The following is a 26,342-nucleotide window of genomic DNA, read 5'->3' on the forward strand; positions in this document are numbered from 1 at the left end:
GCCACCCGCTTAAAATCTGTGATTGGTTAGATTTTCTCTTTCCATGGTAATTGTGGCAAAATTAGAACAGGTGACAGTATACCTTTAAGGGAGGTAAACCCAATTTACATTATCACAAATGTTGTTTTGGTTTTTTCGAAACGATTTGACCCCTCTGAATCAAAGATAGCACTCGACTTATGAGTAAACGTTCATTTAGGCTTCATCATGTCCATGAAACTGTTATCAAATGGAACTGTCCTCTAAATCGATCGATGGATATCTGAATCAGATATAACACTCTGATATCGCTCATCACTTTTTTCTGGTTTTTATCTGAGCTCAGTTTTCTGAATTCATTATATTTTAAACATTACCTGAGATGGTCGGAATGCAAATGACTGATGTAAATCAAATCTGCAGTTGCCAAGCGATCTAACCAATTAGGAGGAGGCTCATGTAGCAGCCACCAACCACGTGCGAAACTTGGACCTGTCAACCAGGGATCAGTGAACATACGGACTTCGCCGAATTTCATCTCGACACACGCATGCGTGAAATAGGTCAACTGAAAATAATTCATAGAAAACGTTCAGTATTTGACTTCCAGAAAGCTTTGAGGAATTGGACAGACTTAACATTCGGTGGGCCAATATTTTTTAACAAAATGGTCGCACGGAAATATTTGCCCTCCCAATAGAATTAATATAATACTGAAGGGAGAATAAATGACAATTACGCGCGGTCAAGGGCCTGAAAGGGTTTAATGCAGTTATTAACCTTCATTGTTGAGTGTAGGTTCCTTTTGCACGTGGTCCATTTAGTATAACCACTCTTCTATGTTTTGGCTCACATGTTTATTTGCGTTCTCTGGTTTTCAACTGCATTTTGCCCAATAGATTAGCCTTCTGGTGATAGCCTAACAGTAAACATATGCAGGATACTAGACTGTCGACAGTCAATTGTGCCCTTTCTGTCTCTTATTGATGTAGTCTCTCGCACCATGGAGGTACATCCATGCTCGCACATACGACGGTAGTTGGGTGGGGGTGGGGTGGGGTCGCAAGCGAAGCGCCGAAGACGCGAGTAGCGGATGCCCTAAGGCACGAGTGACTGTTGTCTGCCACTGCGCCCTGAACGACAACAATCGGGAAAACCCTATTTTAACCTAATGCAGAGGAAATGATTGACAGCTGAAGCGAGTCGCAGGTCACCGGTCACGGCATTGCCAGCTGAAAACAGTACCAACCCAACATGGCGACAGCAAATTCATTTCTTGCCTCCACCCTGTTCTCGATGTTATATCTCATGAATAATTAATAGCAACCCAAATACCGCAACAGACAACAGTCCCTTGTGTCAACGTAAGCTTTCGGAATGCCCAGCTCGTGCCTTCAGCGCTATACTTGCGATTCCCTCACCGTCGTATTTCACTTTCAAAGGTGCATACTACCTTTAAGTGGCCCGAGTAATAATTCAACAAAATATTCAAACTTCTTTGGGTCACTCTCAGTTTGTTCATCGGTGATATTTCTACACCCACGTTAGCACACCTAATGCTGTTTAATGCTGTATAATAATGGTGTAACTTGCCATTGTGACATGTGAAACTCTTCCACGAAGGCGATCACAATTCTACTGATTAATGGCGTAACTTACGATAACTTCACCAGGTGCAACTGGTTGGGGGTCCCTCGCATCCTGCTGCCAGGGCTGTGGTGGTCTGAGTTCTAGCAGAGAAAGACTCCCGTCTTCACAGATCTCCGGAACTATTGTGAAAGATAAATCACTAAATTTAAATATGCTCATGCCGAGTATTCAAGTCTTAAAAACTCCGTCTTGTCCAGTGAAAGGAAAGTCGGCCATTTTTCTCACTTATGTAAACACGTGGGCTAATGTCATAGCGATGTCTGTCTGTCTGTCCGTGTGTGTGTGTGTGTTAGTGAGTGTGTATGTGTGTGTCAGTCTGTCTGTTTACACGATAACTCAAAAACGCCTGAACGGATTCAAGTCAGATTTGGTACACAGGTACCATATGCTACTTGCAAGAACTGATTAGATTTTGGTTAGTGTGGCTTGCATATTAATGAAGTTATGCAATATTGTTTTTTTTCCGTACAATGGTTTCCCTATGGAGACGGTAATGACAGTGTAGACATATATCAAGAAATACTGCACCAAATTTCATGAAACTTTTCACAGATGACAGTCTCAGAACATTATGATGATACTGTGAGTGTCATGTCAATTATCTTCTTATTTGTATATCTAATGAACTTTTGTTATTAGTGAGATAACTCTGAAATTCCTGCACGAAACTTGATGATACTTGCAACAAATATTGATCTGATATATATCTAATTATACTTAGAAGCATTTGGCAGTGTCAATTTAAAAAATAGCTCATTTGCATACATCTGCTGCAGATACTGATCTGACTGATATCTAACTGTAGTGTAAAGCATTTAGTAGTGTGAAATTAATTAAGTGTTCATTTGCATATTTAATGAACTTTGTAATTAGTGATATTACTCCAAAATTACAGCGTTAAATTTGATGAAACTTGCTACAGATGTTGATCTGATAAATATCCAATTGTACTGAGAAGCATTGAGCAGTGTCAAGTTAATAATTAGCTCATTTGCATATTTCATGAAGTTTTATAATTAGTCATATAACTCCGAAATAACTGCATCAAACGTCATGAAAACTGCTGCATATACTGATCTGACAAATATCTAACTGTGTTGTAAAGCATTTAGTAGTGTAAAGTTAATTAAGGGTTCATTTGCATATTTAATAAACTTTGTAATTAGGTATATAACTCTGAAATTACGACACCAAATTTTGTGAAACATGCTACAGAAATTGATTTGATAAATATTTAATTGTGCTATGAATCATTGAACAGTGTCAAGTTAATTTAGGGTTTATTTGCATATTTAATGAATTTTGTAATTAGTGACATTGCTCTAAAATTACAGCACTAAATTAAATAAAACGTGCTACAAATGTTGATCTGATGGATATCTATTGTCCCATGAAGCATTGAGCAGTGTCAAGTTAATTAACAGCTCATTTGCATATTAAATAAAGTTTTGTAATTAGTGATTAAACTCTGAGAGTACTGTGCGAAGTTGAAAAAACCTGCTACATATAGTGATAACATATATCTTATTGTTCTGTGAAGCGTACTACTATTAATGAACCTGTTGTAAAACACGTGAGCATATTCAGTTCATATCTGGTTCATGAATTTTGTTTGATGCGAGATACTACCTATATTGTTTGACATGTTGAAATATACTGAATGAATGGGTGACCATGCATATATTCGACCCCGGTTTTAGACACGATCAATGAAAATGAATTAATGGTCATTACCATTAATACAGCGAGAAAAGCTGGCATGTTACAGTACTTAGCGTATACTTTTATTATTTAATGAAGCGAGAAATATACTTACCGAGTTCTTCTTGTTTGAAACTGTCCGGTGGGTTAACGTATCTCATATTTGAGCAATCCAGTTTCCAGCCGTGTTTGGTGCATCTTAGAACGCTGTTCAACAAAAAGTCAGAAACAAAATGCTGTTAAGATGGTGGTTCTCTCTCTTACTTCTCGTCAAATGATTAATTCAACAAAGTCGTTATGTCACGCATTTTCCAGCTTACAAAGTTGACACTGGCACAAATCGCAGCAACGTAACCACAACATTATGACATGAAATGCGTAAAATCCAAGATAAGATAATACGAGGCGCCAAATCTTTATATATATATATATATATATATATATATATATATATATATATATATATATATACATATACACATACATTGGCCATACATATGTATGCATACATACATATACATTCACATAATCATACGCGCACGCATATAGTGTATTCATTCGTACATGTAGAATACATACATACATACATACATACATACATACATACATAGAGCCTCGACTTTGATAAAGGACGAATATTTTGCCTCGCTTTCAGCCATTCAGCCTCGCTTTCGAGACATACAGCTGAAAACATTTACATTCAACCTCGTTCTGATACAGCTGAAAAATTTTATATATATAGGACCTCGTTTTATACAGCCGCAAGAAGTTTATATAGCTGCACAAATTTTATATATATAGGGCCTCGCTTTCATAATACAACTGCAAAATTTTATATACAGACTCGTTTTCACACAGCTAGACTCGGGAACTTGATATGTATACATCCTCGGTTTCGAAACAAGATAGTTACTTCCAAATGTTCATTTAATGTTAATGGTCGCAAGTGGATTTGTGGATTTACATAAAAAAAACGTTGCATTCACGATGCTGCACACAGCAGGGATTGTGTGTTTCACAAGACCATAGGAAGACCCTAGTAGCCCAGCGTACGATTTGTGTGTTCCCGGCGTTATACGGTGGTGGACGGAAGACGTTAGGCCTCTATCGCCGCGCTGGGAACACGAGTATCGTACGCAGGGACATGGAGCTAAAACAAGTACCATGGCAGGGCTAAGAAGGACCCAGGCTAGCTGCAATAATTGTAGCCCACGGGCCATGCGCCGGCTTTTCTGACCTGTTGGCTGTGCAGCGTCGGCCCGTACAGGCCAGCGCTGCAAAGCCTGAACGAAATTGTCACCTGAGTGGATAATGGATGTTGGTAAGGTGTGACAGAATCGATAATGTTGGTTTTGAAAATTTTCGCATATCCAGGGGTATGTGTTTGGGAGATCTTTTCGCCAAAGTCGACTTTCGGTGTACACAGCTATTGGGCAAGATACCTAGATATGCAAAAATTCTACTTGTAATATTGTCATTTCCTTGAAACTTTCACAAAATACTTGGAATGAGAATCCACTTTGTAAATCATATTGAAAAGTTGCGTCACCGTACTGTATGCCAAGACAAATTGGCAACATTGTTTCATTCTGTACAAGAGGTACTGCAAATGATCATCAAGTCAACTGCATAAAATCAATGGGTATTCTACAATGATTTTCATAAGATGTACATGAATAATCAAGATAGGAACACTCGCCTTAACTACACAGCATATTCAAATATCATAAAATAAATACAAAAATCAGAAAAATGATATACATCTTATTTTGAATAAGCCCCTACCCAAACGAAACTCTCACAGGATACGAGAATCAAAAGCCATTAAGCATTATAAACCAAACGATCAGTAATGATTCGTCGCATTAGATACAATCAAACGATAAAATGCTGCCAAGTAGTCACTTTGTTTCAAATCATATTGTGCCTTCGTATTGTCGCAATACTTTAGAAGCATCGTAAAACCTACGTAAAATACGTTAGCTATGTCGTGCATACTAAACATTCCTGTAGCTTAATTGGTAAGTAACAAAATCGATAAGTATACAAAGTAATAATGAGCTAAAATGAAAAATGCCAGATTTTCTTCACAGCTGTCATATCATTGAATTATCGCTTAATGTAGCATGTTGGATAGCCTTTGGTGAAGCCCTTCCAAGTTTTACACGTGAAATTGTGAAATCTCATCAAATATGCAAATAACATACAAGTTAACGTGCAAATGAAAAATGTCATTCACTACCGCAATATCATCGACTCAATATCCATTTGAAGTTTCCTCAACTTCAAATTCCATCCAGTCTAATTTCACTAATTGGTAAATGCAAATTAGCGATTGGCTGACGTGAAAATGCTGAATGTCTTCCACTACTGTCTTTCATTACTTTCACAGTTCACTGCATTTTTTTAGAAGCTTTCTTCTTCCTTCGCATACTTTAACCAGGCAATCGCCTCGGAATTGGGTTTTCAGGGTTTTGGACAGTCTGGTGTTCGCACGAAAATGTGCATGACTCTTTGCTGTTATCGTAAGCTGGTAGTCGTAGCAGACACAAGAACATTTGCCAATTACAATTTATTGGCGTGATCGATTCACCAAATAACAATGAATTTGTCGCTTTTGGTCAATCTTGACGGGTGCGGCTAGCTGGCAGGGTACGCTTACCCATTCCGGACACCTGGTACCACCACTATTTCGTGGTTCAAGATGGCCCCATTGCCTTTGTCATTATCTATATGTTCCTTGGACCTGGTAAATTTCATAGTTTACCTTGAATGATAACGATTATTGGACCTGATTTGATGTCTATTGCGTGAATCTGAATTTGCCTTGATGATTTGAAAGATACACGCGATAGGTGACAGTCGGCCGAGGAAGGTCACTAGGTGAATGACCATTCCAGACAGTCACACCCGCTGCCTTGACGACACGCCAAACACAGGCTAAACAACTTATGTGAAGAATGAAGCCGGTAAATAGGAATGTGTTCGTCTCGTCTACATGATGACTTAAAAGGAAGATGCGACGAGAAACATAAACTCTGATTTGTGTTTCAAAATTAGCCTACAGAATAAAAACAATTTCTCATGATTGCTAGTGTATGAAGTACTGTAGCTATATACCAGGGCTTTGTAAGGTGAAAGTCTATATATTCTGCTGTCAAATGGTCTATGTGATTTATTAGACAGCTAAAATCCTAGACAAGAGTCTAAAGCTTGATTTTTCTGAGACTGAGAACATTTCGTCGTCTATCATGTCGATCGCTGTCAATACAGTCGCACGAAAATATGCATGACCTTGCTTGATGAGGATGTAAACTGACGTGCCGAAAAAAAAAATTGTCCAGGACAATTTTAGGCTCATACCCTGCGCCCCTCTGAAAGCATGTTGTGTTTGGTCGTTCATTTCAACAATGTTTTAAAAAGCGGCTAGGGACACAGCCTACTCCTTCACGACCAAGGCAGGCAACTGAACACATCATAATAACAACAGCAGGCACATCTACAGAACACCATCCACGGCCTGGCGTATGCAAATCAGTCAGTAATTCACCAACTAATGCCATAGTTACATGCACAGACGGGTGTAATTTTTAATAAATGCAAAATAACCTCGACATTTTGGGTTTGCCAAAGTTGTTATGACCATAACCCGAAGTGACTAACGTGTGAATGGCGGCATGCTTTATACTCCAATAATATTTGGAATTCTTAAAAAATATCAATTATTGACCTGTAAATTATTAGTTCATGGTGAAGTTGAATGTGCAGAAAATATCGTAGAATAGATAGTATGTTCATTATTCAAGCAATTTTGTTTATTGTTATCGCAATCGCTACTGTCCCCACTTCCCTGCCTTGAAATAGGCAAACTTTGTCTTGAGCAGGAGTCTCTCCTCCTCATGCTGAGGATGACCTGGTGTAGCCGCGGGCCATATTGACATTTTTTTCGTCGTTTCGCAAAAACATCTCGCAAAATGTCCGTTTTGGTGTACAATACTGGGGCCTGGCATATCTTTGTGTGATCATTTGCCGGAACACATCACAATAGGCTAATAGTATACGATACAGTAATCAGACAAATTAAGACAGGACATTGGGGATGAAAGTATTCGATCGATCGACAAAGACAAAGAGAAAGAATCGGTAAATTAGGGATATTGTAATTTTTATTAATTGACGAACACAATCAGAAAGAAGTATATTTTATTAAAATATTCATATATGTAACAGGGGAAATACTAATATCACGATGACGCTGCAAGGCTCGAGCATATTTGTCTGTAAGTTTACATTTTGTCTTTCATCCGTCTGGTGTGTTGTCTGTGTCACCCCGTCCCGTACCCTCCGCTACCTATGTCCTATGGGCTACTGCTTTTTGACTCTTCGAAACAATCCTTTAGTGAAAATAAATGTCCGCTACCCACCGCTACCTTGTGTTCAAAAGGCTACTGTCACACTTGGATGGAAAAAATGTCGGCTACCCGTCGGCTACCCTCCGCTACCTTGTGTCCTATGGGCTACTTTTTTGACATATTCGGGATGGAGAAAATGTCGGCTACCCATTCGCTACCTTGTGGTATATGGGCTACAAATGTTTAAAAATCCGATGAGAAACTTTAAACTACTCACCTTTTAAAAATTGCAGAAAGTTACGTTGGTGAATGAAAACTTCAAAAGAGAAAAATTTATTGACAAACAGATGTTCAACATGCACTTCACACTAGTACTAATTTGAAATTCTTGCTTTCCATAAGAGTTTGTAGGCCTACTGTATGTTTCAGAAGTCCGGGTTTTCTGTACTATAACGGAAGCATTAACACTTGAACGAGCACACTAACACATTACGGATGGACGTCTATGTAGTTCCAGTACATTTAGTTACTGCTACCCCATAGCGATTGCTACGTAGCGGAGACCTTGGGCAAAATATTGTGCCTCGCATCCTGCATTGTATACCCTAGTCGCATTGCACCTTAAAAAGACAAAGTCGCTCTTTCAGCTCTGCTGTCAGCGACGCGGAACTTTTAAAATAGGCTGATTTTCCGTCGTCGTCTGTCGGTCCGCCGCTCGTCAACAATTACCTTCTTCTCTGAAACTGCATGTCCGACCGCTTTGAAATTTAATAAGCAGTTCACTAGGGGTGACCTCACTTAAGTTTGTTCAAAGCGTGGTGAAATTTGAATATTTGTATTTTTGAGGCATATTTTGCTGTTTTTTGTAAAAAAAAATTCTCCTCTGAAACCGCATGTCCGATTGCTTTGAAATTTATTATGCAGTTTACTTCAGGTGACCTCAGTTACATTTGTTCAAATTGTGGTGAAATTTGCATATTTGTATTTTAAGGCAATTTTTGATCACTTTTGGTCAAAAAATCTTTTAAAATCTTCTTCAAAACTACAGGTCAGATAGATTTCATAATTTGGATATAGGTCCCTAGGGATGACCTATTTCAGATTTGTTCAAATTGTGCAGAAATATGCAAATTTGTATTTTTAAGGCAATTTTTGTCATTTTTGGTAACAAAATTTGTTTCACCAAAACCGCTTGTCTGACAGCTTTGATATTTGGTATAAAGGTTTATAGGGATAAGCAAAATGTACTATATTCAATCATGATTAAATCTGCAATTTTGTAGTTTTGGGACAATTTTTGCCATTTTTAGTCAAAAATTTGTTTCTCAAGACCTGCTCATCTAATAGCTTTGGTATTTGGTAAACAGGTTCCTAGGGGTTATCTTATTTATAATGTATTGAAATAATGATGAAATCTGCACTTTTTTATATTTTGGGCAATTTTCGCCATTTTTGTTCAAAAATGTGTTTCTCAAGATCTGTCTGATAGCTTTGATGTTTGGTTTACAATTTTTTACAGATTCTCTAAATGTGATATATTGAAATAATGATGAAATCTGTATTTTTGCGGTCAATTTTTGCCAGTTTATAGTCAAAACATTTGTTTCTTAAAAAACTGCTTGTCTGATAGCTTCGATATTTGTGTATACTGATTCCAAGGGGTTATTTAAATATAATACATTGAAATAATGAAATCTTAAATTTTGTTTGGGGGAAATATTTGCCATTTTTTTCGAAAAATTAAAAAAAAAACTACTGGTCTGACAGCTTTGGTTGACAGGTTCTTAGGGATGATCTTAACGTGATATGTTCAAATCATGATGAAATCTTCAAATGTATGTTTTTTTCAACAATTTTTGCCATTTTTATCAGGACACTGAAATGAGCTATCAACGATTTCCACCTTCTTCATCAACACATATATCAAAAATAGTTATTCTCTACATGACACAGCGGATCTTTACTGGCCGCTAGGTCGCTTGTTACTTTTTTGTCATATTACCTTTGGAATACTGGCATAACGTCATTAAATGTACAAAATGACGATAATATATAACTGCCAATTGTTAAAAAATTACCCCTTTGCTGAATGCAAAAACATGGCATCGTTTGTGGCTGTTGGACAGAATTGATTTTTCGTAATATGACTTGCTTTCCTATGACAGATAAACATTGCCACAACAAGAGACCAATATGAACTGAAAATGCTCACGTGTTTCAGTATATATTGCAGTCATATTTGAATTTTAACTTTTGCTACATATTTGCAACTTCATTGATTGTTTTATGATCAACATCGTGAACAATATTTATCACAGATTACCGTAATTCCAAAGGTCATTAAGTATGTAAATATGTAGTTAGCTGAAATAAAAACACTAAATTTCTTTGACAGCTGTCATTGTATCGCCACTTCATAGAGCAAGTGTAATTGCCTTTGGTTAAGTTCTTCAAGCTATAATGCAAACTGTGAAAGCTCATTGAATATACGAATTATGAAATAGTTGACATGAAAATGCATAATATCCAAAATATAACATCATCAATATACATAGCAAGTTTCAAAAACTGTTTTTAGAGACCTCCAGGCTTGAATTCATTAAATATACAAATTATGAATTGGCTGACGTACAAATACTTAATGACTTCCAATAATGTTAAATCATAGTATCTTCAATATACTTACCAGGTTTTGTCAATTTTGATTGAGTCAATTCAGATAAATATCCCTAATTAGGAAAGTTCATCAAATATGCAAATTAGCAATTAACTTTCATGTCACCCCTTAATATCTTTCACAGCTGATATATCTTCGTGTGATCAACATTTGTAGCAAATCTCATCCAATTCTGTGCAGCCGTTCTCAATGTATGTCTTTTTTTCTAACATCATTAATTATGCAAATGAGCATGAAATATGCAACCCATACCCACCAAAAACTAATCAGTTCTTGCCATTCTCAAACAGAGTCTGTGTACCAGATTTGATTCTGATCTGATGAGCCGTTTTTGAGATATCGGGCCCAGAGACAGACAGACAGAAATCGCTGTGACATAAGCTCACATGTGTGAACACGTGAACTTGAAAAGGCCATCCTTTTTTATATGAAAGGCACGTCCATTTAAGATTTCACTACAAAAGGTTGCGTAGCATGAGGACCAAACTAAATGTAACAGCGTATGCTCAGTCACGCATGGGGAGAGTTGAGCACGGAACTTGATTTTTTGGTACAGACCGTAAAACGTTTCTATGAATACTTGAACTTGTCTTGCGTCAAGCAGAGTTTAGGTTTTGATGAATTGGCCAGTATTTTAGCATGTTTCAAGAAAGCAAACAACACAAACTACTTTCATATCAAACGAAGTTTATAAAAAAGTTAAAAAACAGCGACTTTGTGCCTTTGATAAGGCAGAAATAGTCCCACTTTTTTCGCATCCACAGGTATGGACATTCATTTGTTTGTATACGGTACTGGAAAAAACTTTAAGATTTAGTCCTGAAACTCCGCCCTAAATAACTTGTTTTGAAGAATCATGCAGTTTTAGTACGTGCAACATCCTTTCACAGTGAAAGGATATTTGCATCGAAGTTAAAATATTTCAACAAGCTCAATGGAGTGACAATCTCCGTTTTACTAGTCAAACTTGTACATTCATCAGGGACTACGGGCACAAATATATTATCGAAGATGACCCTGCAATGATAACCCTGCCCTGCCCTGTTGACCCTGCCATGACCTTTGTTGCTTCACGGAGTGTAAACAATTTCCAGAACTTTTCTGAAACATAATGGCTACACTAGACTGAGTACTTTCAAAGACTCGAGACTCAATACTCACAAAGCCGCCCTGGTCTCTATTCGGTCCATGGTATGTACATTATTTCTGCTTGTCGGCAGCGTAAAGACAAATTTAGGTAGATGTACTTCGGAAAGGTAAATGTCTAATAAGAGCTGTGACTAGCTGTTTGGAGTTAACAGACTGTATGTAAATTATTACCTTTTCGTCGACAGTGTAAAGGCCAATCTGAACAAAATCGGATGTAGAGATGGCGACATTTCAAACTTTGCTTGCTCTTTGCTGTTATCGTAAGCAGATAGTCGCAACTAGCAGGTAACAAGAATATTTTTCTAATTGCAATTTATCTGAGTGGTCGTTGCGTGAATTTCAATTTTGCCTTTGTGATTTGAAAGATATATTGCGTGACAGTCAGCCGAGGAATGCCTGTAGTTGAGTGGTTATATAGACAGTCACGACCGCTGCCTTGACGACACGCCAAACACAGGCTCAACAATGTGAAGAATGCAAGCCAGTAAACAGGGATGTGCTCGTCTTGTCTAAATTTTCGATGCGAGTTTGAACTTGTCTAAACTGGTGACATGAAAAGCACGCGACAAGAAAGATAAACTGAACGATGTTTCAAAATCTTCTCAAGGATAGCTTGAGAAAACCTCATCAGTTGACAATTGATAACTGATTTGTTTTAATATAGTATTATTCTTAACATATTCCAGAGTCTGTCCAAATTCTCTGTATTTCTAGTGTGACATGGAATGCTACATCAATATAGCAGAGTTTTGCAAAGTGACAGACAGTCAAGAGCGTTCCTTTTTTTCAAATAGTCTATGCGATCTCTAAGACAGCTAACATCCAACATAAGAGTCTAACGCTTGGTTTTTCTGAGTTAGTTACTTTTTATCGTCTGCCGTGTCGATCACCGTCCATACAATCCGCACCCAAGAGTGGCTTTGTGGTTATTGGCGCGAAAGCTCGTTCGTAGCTGGTAGTCGCGACTAGCAGGAACAAGAATATTTTTCCAATTACATTTATTGGCGTGATTGTTGCGTGAATTTGAATTTTGCCTTGATGATTTGAAAGACACACGCGATAGGTAACAGTCGGCCCAGGAAGGTCACTAGTCACACCCGCTGCCTTGACGACATGCCAAACACAGGCTAAACAACTTATGTGAAGAATGAAGCCGGTAAATAGGAATGTGATCGTCCCGTCTACATTCTCGAAGCGAGTTTGAACTTGTCTAAATTGGTGACTTAAAAGGAAGACGCGACAAGAAACATAAACTCTGATTTGTGCATCAAAATAAGCCCACAGAATAAAAACAATTTTTCATGATTGCTAGTGTATGGAGTACTGCAGCAATATACCAGCGCTTTGTAAAGTCAAAGTCTATATGTTCTGCTGTCAAATGGTCGATGTGATTTCTTAGACAGTTAAAATCCTATACAAGAGTCTAAAGCTATAGATAAATGATCGAAGATGACCCTGCCATGATGACCCTGCCCAGACCTTTGTTGCTTCACGGAGTGTAAACAATTTCCATAACTTTTCTGAAACATAAAGGTTATACTAGACATGAGTACTTTGAAAGACTCGAGACTCAATTTTCAAAAAGCCGCCCTAGTCTCTATTCGGTCCCTGGTATGTAAATTATTTCTGCTTGTCGGCAGCATAAAGACAAATTTAGGTAGATGTACTTCGGAAAGCTAAATGTCAAACAGCTTGAGAAAAACCGCGGCATTAGTTGACAATTGATAACTGATTTATTTCATATAATATTATTCTTAACATATTCCAGAGTCTGTCCAAATTCTCTGTATTTTTAGTGTGACATGGAATGCTACATCAATATAGCAGAGTTTTGCAAAGTGACAGACAGTCAAGAGCGTTCCTTTTTTTCAAATAGTCTATGCGATCTCTAAGACAGCTAACATCCAACATAAGAGTCTAACGCTTGGTTTTTCTGAGTTAGTTACTTTTTATCGTCTGCCGTGTCGATCACCGTCCATACAGTCCGCACCCAAGAGTGGCTGTGTGGTTATTGGCGCGAAAGCTCGTTCGTATACAGCAGGAAGAGGCCGTGTCAAGATAGTAGACAGTCAAGAACATTCGGATACGAGCTGAAAAGGTGTCTTGTTGCCTTCGGCCATTACTCTAACTGCTCCTTCACTTTTGTCTTAAAAATGATCCAAAGAGGTTAGGCTCATATTAATTATTTTTTTCCACGACAAGTATGGATGTTACATGTCGTGGTACATGCTAGTAACCATTACTTTCATTTTGCATCCTAATCCGGGAATACTTAAGAGCTGACCGAGGTGACCAACATATTTTTGAAAGAAAAACGACAGCCGATGCGGCAGCTCATCTCAGTGAGCAAGAAAACTCGGCTATACTTATTTATATAAAAGGCACGTCCATTGTAGATTTCATAATAAGAACTTGCATGAAGACCAAACTTTATTACTGTACTAGTATTTGATCAGTCATTAATGATGAGAGTTGTGCGTGGGACCTGATTGTTTGGTACAGGCCATACAATGTTTTACTGAGTGGTTAATCTTGTTTGTCGGGAAGCAGAGTTTAGGTTTGCGCAGTTGGCCAGTAATGAAGTATGTTTCAAGGAGGCAAACAACACAAACTACTTTTAATACCAAACGAAGGTCATGCAAAATTGGAAAAAAGGACGACATTGTCCCTTAAATAAGGCAAGAAATAGTCCCACTCTTGGCATCCATCGGTATGGACATATATTCGATTGTATGCAGTAGACAGAACTTTACAACGTGATTATGAAACCCCGCCCTGAATCATGTGTTTTGAAGAGGCATTCACAGTTTCATCTGATGTGTTGCAATAAACGTGCAACAGCCATTCACACAATACGTATACTTGCATCGAAGTTCAAATATTTCACACAAGGTCAATTGAGTAACGGTGAGTCTCCGTTTTACTAAGTGGTCGAACTTGTTAGGTTCACCTGGCACAAGTGAATGGTTGAAGATGATCTCCCCTGACCTGTATGGGTTCAGAAAGTGTAAACTATTCCTTCTTTCCTGAAGAATAACGACCACACTCGACATTAGTACTTTGAAAGACTACAGACTAATCATTCATACGGCCGCCCTGATCTATATTGGGTCCACTGGATGTAAACAATGGCGGTCTTCTTGTCAGCAACATAAAGGTCAATTTAGAAAGAAGTGCTTCGGAAAGCTAGATGTCAAATTACAATAATAGATAGGTGGTGATAGTTCAGGGACTGTCACCTTCTCGTGAAAAGTGTAAAGGCCAACCTGAATATAATCAGATGTAGAGATAGGTGGTGACGTTTTAAGCTATCGTGAGCTGCTAGTCGCGACCAGCGGGTAACAACAACAAGTAACAAGGAAAAACGGCCATCTCTACGTCTGCTTTAACCTGGTAACATAACGTAAGGTCAAACTAGAAAAGGGTTTATCGAAAGGTTACTGGGGTCAAACCATAATAAAACTAAGAAAATATTGATATCGAACAAATTTACATATTACATGACGTCGCCTAATCTTTTTGCAATTCAAATGTATTGGAGCGATCGTTGCGCGAATCCAAATTTTACCTTTCGTGATTTGAAACTGTAAGATACAACGTGACGCTGAGCGTGGCAGTCGGACGAGGAAAGTTACCAGTTTAGCAGCCATTGTAGACAGTCACACCCGCTGCCTTGACGACACGCCACACAGGATCAACAATCTGAAGAATGGAAGCCGGTAAATAGGAATGTGCTCGTCTCGTCTTCAATTTCAATGCGAGTTTGAACTTGTCTAAACTTGTGACATGAGGGGCACGCGACAAGAAACGTAAACTCTGATTCGTGTTTCAAAACTGGCCCACAGAATAAAAACAATTTCTCATGATTGCTAGTGTATGGAGTGCTACAGCAATATACCAGAGCTTTGTAAATTGAAAGTCTATATTTTCCTGTTGTCAAATAGTCTATGTCATTTCTCAGACAGCTAAAATCGTATATAAGAGTCTAACTCTTGATTTCTCTGAGATTAGTGACTTTTTGTCGTCTGCTGTACGCGTGTCAATCACAGTCCACACTGTCCGTACCACGAGTGGCTATAAATGTATTGGCCTGAGACCTCGTTTTTATACACCAGGAAGAGGCCCGTGTCAACATAATGAACAGTCACAGACATTTTAGATACAAGCTAAAGAGGTTTCCTGGTGCCTTCGGCTAGTACTCTAACGATTCCCTTACTAATGCTTGGAAAAACGATCCAAACAGGTTACGTCCATTTGAAAGATTTATTTCAAGGACACATATAGATTTTACATCCCAATTCGGGAATGCTAATGAGTCGACCACAGTGAACAACATATTTCTGGGAGAAAAAAAAACTTCCTTATAGTTCAGTTAAACTGTCTTTACTTTGCTGTAGTTTCTTGAGGTGTAAGTGTGTCTCGCATAGCTATGATTAAGTTTATGCTTTCGTGTTAACGAGACATTGTTGGAATTCGCCACTGATTGAAGATCTACTGCCTGCTCAGTATAGCTTTGCGACTGTGGTTGTCCTTGAAGAAACCACTCTCATTCAGAATACATATTGCACATGTGAATTACACCTTGGAACGTATGTCACGCCCATCAATAGTAAGGCATAATATATTTCTAGCCAAAGTATTGTTAGGAAAAATCATTAGACCATTTGACCATTTACGTTTTTAGATACAAGTAAGTCCCATCAACATATCGTCATTTACGTGTTAAAGGCCCATGAGCTGCAACTCTGCGAAATATTTCCACCTCAAGGCACCCCTAATTTTCTTAGATATTCATTGCAATCAGCAAATTGAACAATATAGTCATTCATTATGCCTCAACAACATTTGCTTGTGGCAGAATAGGCAAGAAGTTGAACAGATTTTTGTTCATATTAAATTTCTCGCCATTTTCAAAATATTGCCGGAGAACTTTTTGTCAATTTGGGTTGAATCCCTTTCCCGTCCCTTCAGTGGGTTGCACCAGGTTGTATTTGCTAAGATTCAAATATGTACATACACCATTTACGCTGTTTATCATGTGACATGTAGTTGTATGGAGGCGGATATATTTAGGTGCGGCACCCGTTTATTATTTGTCTTACTAAAACCTCCCCATGCAGTCCCACTTTGTGGACTCTAATTATACTTGAGTGAACATCTCTGAGTAAGGACATTTCTACGAACTAATTTTAATGTAAAAGTAAAATCTTGACAATAATGCCAAAAAGTCGCAGCTCATGTGCCTTTAATCCTAAATATTCTCAGGTGCAAATCAACCTGTTCGTTATCACAAAAAAAAAACCAAAACCAAAAAACCCTAAAAACAACTATAGCTGTAAACATTAAGGTCACGGTAGTATGCTCCTATATAGAGAAAGACTTTAAACTTTTACTCAAACTTTCCTAAACAAGACTTTCAACCATTCTCTTACCAACTAAGAATCAAAATCAGGGTTCACCCTGCAAAGTCTTGTACTAGGGAAACAAATTACACATTATTTATCAGTGTTTGAAATTCAAAATGGCCGACATTCATATGTTAACTCTATGGGGACAATAAAATTTTTGAGTGACATATGAACGGAAACTCTGTAATTATTTTCTTACTGTTAGAGCTTTAAAAAGAGCTCCCACAAGCAGTTGGACCAGAAATGTATCAGAGCTATGTGAGAGTCCGAATATCTGTACCCGAGGTTCATTCTAACTTACACTAATCAACACGAAAGTGCTAACATATCATTCGCTTGTATATTCAGGGTTAGTTTTGTAGCCGATTGCGTATATATTATTCTACGATATTTTGAACAAAATAAATAATAATAGGTATAACAAGGCAGTATTGCTGAAGGCAATGAGTACTTGGGCCGTGATAGAGTAATTTTGAGGACAGTATATACTACTATTCAAATATGGTCTTGAATTTCCTCCTGTCAATTAGGCATTTGATTAACTGGTTATTAAACGAAGCAATGGCATGACAACGGCAAAATATGTCTAGCAACTTTTGTGGAGTGTGAGGCAGGGGTTCTTTATTTATAGTGGAAATTGCTTAAACTCCTTAAATATTCAAATTACAGCAAATTTCTCGATGGTAGATGTACTGAGTTGTGGACAAATATGTATATTTGAGGTCAAAGGTCATTGAGGTCACGTAACGTTTTGTCAAACAAATTATATTGCTAAGTTATCCCTATATACCAAAAATCAGACCTCCAGCTCTATTGGCTCGCTCAAAATAAGATATGTGCATAATTAATGGAGTACAATATGTGGCGTCATAAGGTGTCCCATCATACCAAATATGAAAGGTTTAGCACTTGTGGTTACTGAGTTATGGACAATAATGTATATTTGAGGTCAAAGGTCACAAAGGTCACATGATATTTTGTCAAAATGTCTGAGATATCTGCGTGAACCGATGGACTCACTGATGGACTCACGGACGGATATGACCCAATCTATAAGCCCCCTGGACTTTATCCGTGGGGACAAAAAACTGTGTCACTGCATCCTTTAGGCAATATGAATACGATGAGAAACTAAATTTTTATTTTTCTTGGCCTTATACATGGGACATTGGGAGTCTATGGAGGTGTAAACTAAAAAGTCCTCTAACACGGCCAAATTCGATCGCATTGTGAAACAAATCGACGTGCATCTGTATGGGGTTGGGTACTATTCTTGTGCAAAGTTTGAAAGACATTGACCAGGGCATGTCTGAGATATCTGCGTGAACGGACGGACGGACGGCCGACGGACTGACATGACCAAACCTATAACTCCAGGACTTCGTCCGTGGGCACTAAAAACAACGCAACAGTTATTACAGCTACACTGGCGGTAGGTTCATATCCAGAGCCCCGTACGGTCTGCCGCCGTCGCTTGAAAACAATCTCATAAACCTGGCCATATGGGCAACTGTATGTGCAGCTAGCTGGATGCTTGACTTCCCGGAGAAGGCGAGCTGTCACGTTCAAGCTCAGGATTATTTGTCGATCAAATTTCAGTAAATTTACCTTACCTGGATGAAATTTTGTCTATAGGCTGAAATTTCGCCGAAGTTTGACAAAATTGCATCGATTTTTCAGGTTCATATCCGACATTTTTGAGTTTTGAGTGCAGACAGAAATAAGTTTTGAGGCAACATGGCTGCGACCCCATGTTGACCCCTAGCCCTGCGTACGATGCTATGTGCTACAGCTAACACACAGCATCGTACGCAGGGCTAGCGAGAGAGTTGCCGACATCGACGGTTATTTACGAGAAGTGAATAAAAGACTGTCGTTTTTGGAAGCGATCGAGTAGCTGAGGTAGGGTGGGATACGACTTGGGCCCAAGAACGCTGAATTTCGGCAGTAATTTGGCTTTTACGTCAAGTCCCAAAATGGATTGAAGTCACCGACCCTACGTACGGGTCTTTGCAGGGCTGTGGTGAGCGGGGCGATTAGCTGTAGCGGAACACACAGCATCGTACGCAGGGCTAGTTGACCCCAACGTGAAAATGTGTTCGCGATCAAATTTTCATATATTTTTTCAGAATTTTCGACAAAATCATTGCTTCTTAAATCTTTTGTAAAATATAAAATACTAAAATAAAAATGCGATGTGCCATGTCTCCAGATTTCTAAAATATCGTTCGTTGACCGTTCGACGGAATACTCATTTCGCAAACTTGTGACGCAGTTGAAATTCAATACCGACCGCAAAATAATCTTAATGAGACGAGATCATTCTAGACATCCTCCAAATTATCCAACCATTCGCGTTAGAGTTCAGCTCGCTTAGAGTATCATAACATTCTTCGGCCTTCGTTTAGATCGACCCTAATCTCTCCCATTTAGGAAATAAATACCAAGCCACCTTGACAAAACTTCGTGCACCATCCAGGACCAAACGCACTGCAAATCTGTCTTAACGTCATCATCTCCTTACATGGTAATCGGCATACCGTATTTTTTAGCAAAGGAGACACAGAATACGTCGGAGTATTCAGTTTCAAAACGTATTACATTGTGTGATGTTGTCAAAAAAAGGTAATGTTACTGCAGTGGTATAAATTACAAAACACAAAAGTTCAAATCAGTTTATTTGGACTGGCTTTACCCAACATTTCATATTGTTTCTTATGCCAGATTTGACCACGTGCTTACTGGCGACCCCTTTACATGCATGCAAATTTTGTGTCAAATGGTGTGTTCTCCTGGAAAAACAAACGTACGATTTCTATATGAAGGAGGCGAAATTTGCCCTCAAAACTCGAAACCACCCCTTTATGGGGTGTACCTAGCTATTTTGAACGAGCTTCTCGAATCTGCAGCTCTATTTCGAAATGATGGTCTGGTTTTCTCAGCTCAAGGATAAGTGTTCTCCATCGCTGTGGGCATTACTATTCTTAACTGGGGGTACAGTTTCCAGTCGTAATGTTTTTCATTGTGTCCGGGATATAAAACCTTTCCTTTTCACTCTTTCACTTTGATTAAGACTAGTCCACATCTTGTCAGCGATTAAACATGTTTCAAGTTTAAATGTTAAATTCTGGTCTCGAGCCCTCCTGTTCAACCAAACTGAAATTACTCCTCCCACTTTGGCTCGTCCAGTGGGTGTAGCAAGGGTCGTGCCATCGCCTAGGAAACGGAGGGTGCATTAATTGTTGCATTTCGATGCACATTTTGATTATATTCAGAAGATTTTGTGGCAAAAACTCAGATAGAGAAGCATTAATATTCACATCTCACTTATTCAAGACTGGCTGAGAGCAGCACTTCCATTCAGTTAACATCATTACGCCATTTATTATGCCAAGAAAGATGAAGCCAAGACATTTTGCCCTCCCTGGTCTCAGCCAGAAATGGTTATACCTTACAGAGTTTTTTCCCACGGAATGAAAACAAATGTACTTGGCTGAGGCCCAAGTATAATAATAATAATAACATAATAATAATAAATAGGTAGGGAACAACGCCTCTTGCAATTGCATCCTAACTATAACTCATGCCCACTAGATGTCTCAACTGTAAAATGTGACCCTCCCGCAATTCCTCCGGTCCACCCCCTCATAGTAACTGAAGCCTCCCTAAGCAGTCCTTGATGTTCGCGTTAACAGACAGAATGACAAACAGAAAGACAAACTGATACACTGACACACATAGACCAACAGCGGCAAGACAACATCTCATATGTGCGAATACACCGGCTAAAATGGAGCAGGAGACTCATTGACATTGTAATACAGTCCCTCCACACACCGAGTGTGGTGGAGGGACTCTGGTTAAAAGGACATATCTAGTTGCAATGCGGGACAGCCATGTTCAAGTAACCAACAAAAGATTCAGTATTGGCTTGCATGTCTTCTTTCATAGTTTCGTACAGCAGCCTTAGTTAGATTACAAGTTTGGAAGCACAATTCTCGGGTTGATGAGAGTGTATAACTGTTAAAAACAAGTAAGGCCAAAACCGCCAGACATGGGAGCGAACCTTATTATTAATGAGCAAGAAGTAAAATGCTATCAAATAAAATTAAAACCGAGTCTAAAGCATCTTGTAAGCCAGTGTACGTTTCACTCTTCGGTATTATTAATGTCTATTTTCCTGCAGCGTTTTCAAAGAAACAGGATTATTCAAGCGCGAACTTTTCATTGGTGCCTTTCGTTACTTCTTTAATGAATGACTGGAAATTGTTATTGAATCAAACAATGACACATGAAAATATTTGTTCATCAGGCAATGAATAGAAAAGACTTTCAACACCTGGAATCCAAAGTTCATTCGGGCTGCAAAATTACCGTGACGAACACAAAGGGACAACAACTTCCATGTTAAATGAGTTCCTGAGAAGCAAGTGACATTTGATCCATTACAAACATAGTTTGTTCCGTTCCTACCTTTCAGGACGTAGACAATTTGTCACTTACATGGGAGCACACTCTGATGTTATGCCGATGGCAAGTGGAGCTCCTCAAGGTTCTATTTTAGGCCCCCTCTTATTCCTAATGTTTATTAATGATCTTCCGCTTTGTCTCAATTCGGGAAGTTTAAATATGTTTGCTGATGACCAGACCATGTGTGTTTCAGGTATTGATATAATCACATTGAAAATCGTATGAACGGAGATCTTCTTCCAGTTTCAAATTGGGTCCATAACAATAACATGGCTATCAATACTACAAAAACAAATGTGTATGGTTGTTGCATCTTGACTCTGACATTGTGTTTTATATCCATATTAATAACACTAGAATAGACGATGTTACTAGCCACAAACTACTTGGTGTACAAATAGACAACACTTTAAGTTGGGACGACGACATAAATGATCTCTGTAAAAAGCTTTCGACCAGAAGAAGTTCTTAGACGACTTCGCGCTACTTGCCAAAGAAATGTTCTTTTATTGGTTTATAATGCTTTGTTTCTTTCTTTGATTGATTACTGCTGTATTGTATGGGGTAATACGTCTAAGACAAATCTGCAACGTTTGTATAAACTTCAGAAAAGAGCTGGCAGAGTCATTCTTGGTGTGGACATGAAATAATATATTATGCATGTACACTAATGGCAGCGTTTCAAATTTTATTATTCCTATTGTTAAATTTGAAACACAGAATTAGTTGCCAGCGTGGCGTAGACTTATTAGTAAAAGACCACAGCACACTACATTACCGAATACAGTTACTGGTAAACTTCAATGCATGGGTGTATGTTAAATGGGTCATTACCTATATTTCGATGTTCCTTGTGACATGCAGCGTTGTGTCATTTGCAGAGTCAGATACTAGACTTCAACTCATGAGCACAAAATTAATGACACCCATGCATGAACTAGCCGTAAGTTGCTAGTAGAAGGATGGGGCCTTCGCAATTTCAAACAAAATGAGGAGAAAACAGCAGCATTGCGACCACAAGGAAATAGAATGATAATCCAAGGCGCCTTGTGAAAACATTGGTGTTGGCAAATATTGAATAGAAAATAAAAAACCAGCAATAACCGCATGAATTTGTAAAGCAGGTTTTTGAAATACCAAGGGTACAATTATCCCTTACAATGTTTTGCCCATTTAAAGCCCCACTAGGTGTATCTTTTAGCATTATTTTAATTTATGATTTTATTTTCAAACTAAAATAATTGTTTGGGAATGTAAATTTAGGTGTATGTATACATCTAAGTTATCATTAACTACCCGCTGAGACTGTATGTGCAATTTTCAAATTTTCACTGCGATTTTATGCGCGCCCTCTGATTAAATCGCCAGACCATGCAAATATAGCAAAAACCATGGATACTCTGCATATCTGCACTGAAATCTTCATGTAAACTGCACAGAGTGGTCCGATGTAATGTATAGGGGTGGATGTTTTCAACTGTGACATTGTATCTGTTTCCTTTGTAATATTACCTAATTTTGAAAATGGCGGGAAATCAAAATGACCGTAAAATTTGAATTTACTTGTCAAATGTTTAATTCCCAATGTTACACAGTAGTAAAATCCCGTATCCCTTCAGAGGGTAGAATTCAGAGAAAACCAGGACAGAATAGTAAGATCTTTTGAGGTCAACTATTTCAAGAGTTACAGCTAGTGGGGCTTTACTTTAATTGCAGATAACCCTCAACAGCGTAAATGTTAAAACAACAGTCAGTCGCAATCAAGCTTGAACTTTGAAGTCAACTCGCCCACGAACAATTATCAACAAACAGGGTGCTGATAGATAGATAGATAGATAGATAGATAGATAGATAGATAGATAGATACATAGATAAATGATCAAGAAGACAGAATCAAAGAATCAGAGACAGTTCAACGACAAATCCCATAGTAGAAGTAAAAAAAAGGAAGCAATTCAATATCAGCATCTCTAACACAAAAAAATCTATCCATGAAGAAAGCTGGATAGCTCACGGTAATAGTGGACGTACTAGATTTGTCAAAATTAACGAGCATAGGATGCCAAACAAATAAATGGTTTCAGAATATGGTTCACTGGTTCACGAAGTTAAGTTCACTGGTCATTGCACGCGGATCAACAACAACTGGACAAAATGTAAAGTCTCAATAATGGCGACTTTTCATCATAGTTTGAAGCACAGGTTGTCGAACAATAATAGAATGTCGATGATTACGACGGGCTTCCTAGCTTCAATGACGCAAAAACACTTTACTCCGGAGTTTGTTTCAAAGGGGATATTTTCATACAGAATCAAAGTGCGCTTCCCTTCTGACCTCCAGCAGTAACCATAAGAAACGTAGTCAAGTAGGATTGTCGTCAGCAAGGGTTTCCCCTGGGTTCCAAAATCTTGTTGCAAATTTGGCTAGAAGACCTAAAAAATTATTCGCCAAACCAGATATTCAATTAGCCAAGCCGATACCACTGATCACAAATGACGTCATTTCTTTCTCATTAATATGCAAAAATAAATATTTGTCTGCATTTTCCGTAAGAATGACGGAAATAAACCCTGTAAGTGTTACTATGGATACTAAAAGTAACACCAATTTATGGTTCAGATTACAAGGTGCCAACATCAGCCACACATACAACATAAAATTTGTCCGAATTCCAAGCGACACTTGTCCAAAGTTAGGCCATGGATGTCCATCCACGGTTAGGTGTATGCAAAGTTATTCAGTAACAAACCTGAAATCGCTATCGTGCGATACTGTACATATCGCTACAGACAACGGCACGAAACCTGGTTCAGCATACTAGTTTTTTCAAAGTTTTAACGAATCAGATATCCATTCTCGTAGCAGTTCGAAAGTAAATACTCTCAGACTTGAGAAATATGTGCATTTTTTAGACTTCCAATACATTTGCTTTACGCTTGAAGTTAAGCAAGCGAAGCTCGGACAGCCCACAGCGTATCAATGGCGCTTGGGGCAGGGGTCATCATCAACTAGACGTCAGTGTGTATCACAGCCAGCTTCAATCATGCCATGGATCGCGGAAATCACGGATCATAAATCCAAATGTTCACGTCTATTATGTAAACAGAACCGTAAAATATAAAATATATACCCTTTTGATATGGAGAAACATCTTTTGTTTCACTGACGATCAAGTTAAATGCTCAAATATCGCGACAAGACTTGCGTATTTATTTGGACGTTGTGAACGCGGAACTAGGCCCACTCGGCGGACGAGTGAGCGCTTCTCTGAAAGTCTGTACGATGTCACGTCACAATACGCCACGGTCCGTGATACACTGAAAATTGTCGCGAATTTATATTTAAGGGAGCCAATTCACACAAGTAAAGGTATTTTCTTGTTGGCAGCAATACACCACGAACATTTTCGCTATTCAGGAGTGCCTTACTCGCTCTACGTTCTAAAAAATGCCATGGGTATGCTTTTGACCCCGGGTTTTGACCATGCATGCCGCTACCTTCCTTTCCAAATTCACGGTCGACTTTCCTACATTGATCATAATTTTTCTTTCCGTTTCACAGCTTTACTTGCACTTAAAATGTGTGTTGTAAGGGTGGTTCCCCCCATATTGGTGGAGCAGCCAAAGTCAAAAAGGAAAGTTTGCCGTTTTAGTTTCACCGTCACTACGATCCTTCAATTCAATATTCAGTGTTGACAATGACATGGCTGTCACTGCACGGAGTTATCTGTAGGCACACATTGCGCGTAGTCAAACCCAAAACTTCGCAACATTTTAGTCAACTAGTCATGATATACATGCGGTACTATTGATTTGTGAGTTATTTCGTTACAATTTTATTCATACTGTATGTGTTACAAAGGTCGGGGATGCACAGAGATACGTATAAAGTATTACGTCTCAAGTTGAATGCAGGACATGTGCGCGCGGACAAAGTGATGACGTCATAGTGCAATTTTCGATTCGCAAGTTTGGCTAACTTTTGCCAAAATCTTCTCGCCAAACGCTACTTTTTTCTCGCATTTGCGATTTGGCGAGCGGAAACACTGCAGCAATGGTTTCATGTCCTAAAGTTTACAAATCTTGACCTGTCCTGTCTAAGACTTGCTTGGACTCGTTTTGACCAACTTTTCCGGCGTCTTTTGAATTGAAATGAGTTGAAATCAAGTAGAGTCTGGTACTTTCTACCTTCCGGGCCTGTCATAGCATATACTACGAATTGATAGCCTGAATATTCATACTTATCCACATCTAACTTACTATTGTGTTGTTATCAAATGATAGGTAAGTTGGGTACAGAAGAGGAACGGCTAGAGTTTAAACCGTTGATGCCTTCCCGAAACTAAGCGATGTGTTAATCTGATAATGTTCAACATATCTCCATCGAGTTTTAATACGAAACACTATTCACATTATTTCGAGTAATTGCATAGGGATGAAAGGCGAAATAAACGTGCGTGTTTACCTTTTCTTTGTTTTTATCATACAGAACATTCTACATCTTTGTAAATGGATGAAAAAGCTGTCTTTATGGAATTTTCCATTTCAATCGTGTAATGAATAATCCTTGTTCGTTGAGAGTTTTGTTACAGTTATTAGAACAATCAATTAAGATCCATGCTTGATTGAAACGTGTCTTCAGCAACAGAATGAAAATAATACTAGGCACTTTTGTTGTTTGGTGTTTCTCTTTGTTTAAATTTACAGACGTAAAATAGGTCAGAAACTAGAATGAAATTCTTTGCATTTCCTCGTTCAAAAATCATGGCACTCCTCTGTATCTTAAGTCAGATATTATTGAAACGTTTAGCAATAAACGATCAAGAATTCAGTTTTTCGAATATCTATACTAAAGACAGCTCTGCATGTGTGTATGTGTGGTGGTGGGGGGGGGCAATTGATTTGCTTGTCAAACAGAAAACACATTAACACGATTGGAACTCATTGGAATAATTG

At 38.4% G+C, this 26,342-nt stretch overlaps 1 protein-coding gene across 2 annotated transcripts in view; it reads right to left on the reverse strand.

Annotated features, from left to right (window-relative positions):
* Nucleotides 1-26,342, reverse strand: part of LOC139115580 (cytidine monophosphate-N-acetylneuraminic acid hydroxylase-like) — a 44,741-nt gene that overhangs the window by 13,273 nt on the left and 5,126 nt on the right. The window contains exons 1-4 of one of the 2 annotated variants that reach the window (XM_070677822.1): nt 15,144-15,254; nt 3,446-3,537; nt 1,639-1,748; nt 357-547 (exon numbers count right to left, since the gene is read on the reverse strand). In XM_070677822.1, coding sequence (XP_070533923.1) covers nt 357-547; nt 1,639-1,748; nt 3,446-3,491 — 347 coding nt within the window. In that variant the 5' untranslated portion in view covers nt 3,492-3,537; nt 15,144-15,254. Of the gene's footprint in view, nt 1-356; nt 548-1,638; nt 1,749-3,445; nt 3,538-15,143; nt 15,255-26,342 lie in introns of those variants that run through there. The other variant, XM_070677821.1, reaches the window with a different exon arrangement.

The sequence above is a fragment of the Ptychodera flava genome, chromosome 17, assembly GCF_041260155.1.
Source record: "Ptychodera flava strain L36383 chromosome 17, AS_Pfla_20210202, whole genome shotgun sequence".
In the NCBI taxonomy this organism is placed as follows: Eukaryota; Metazoa; Hemichordata; class Enteropneusta; family Ptychoderidae; genus Ptychodera; species Ptychodera flava.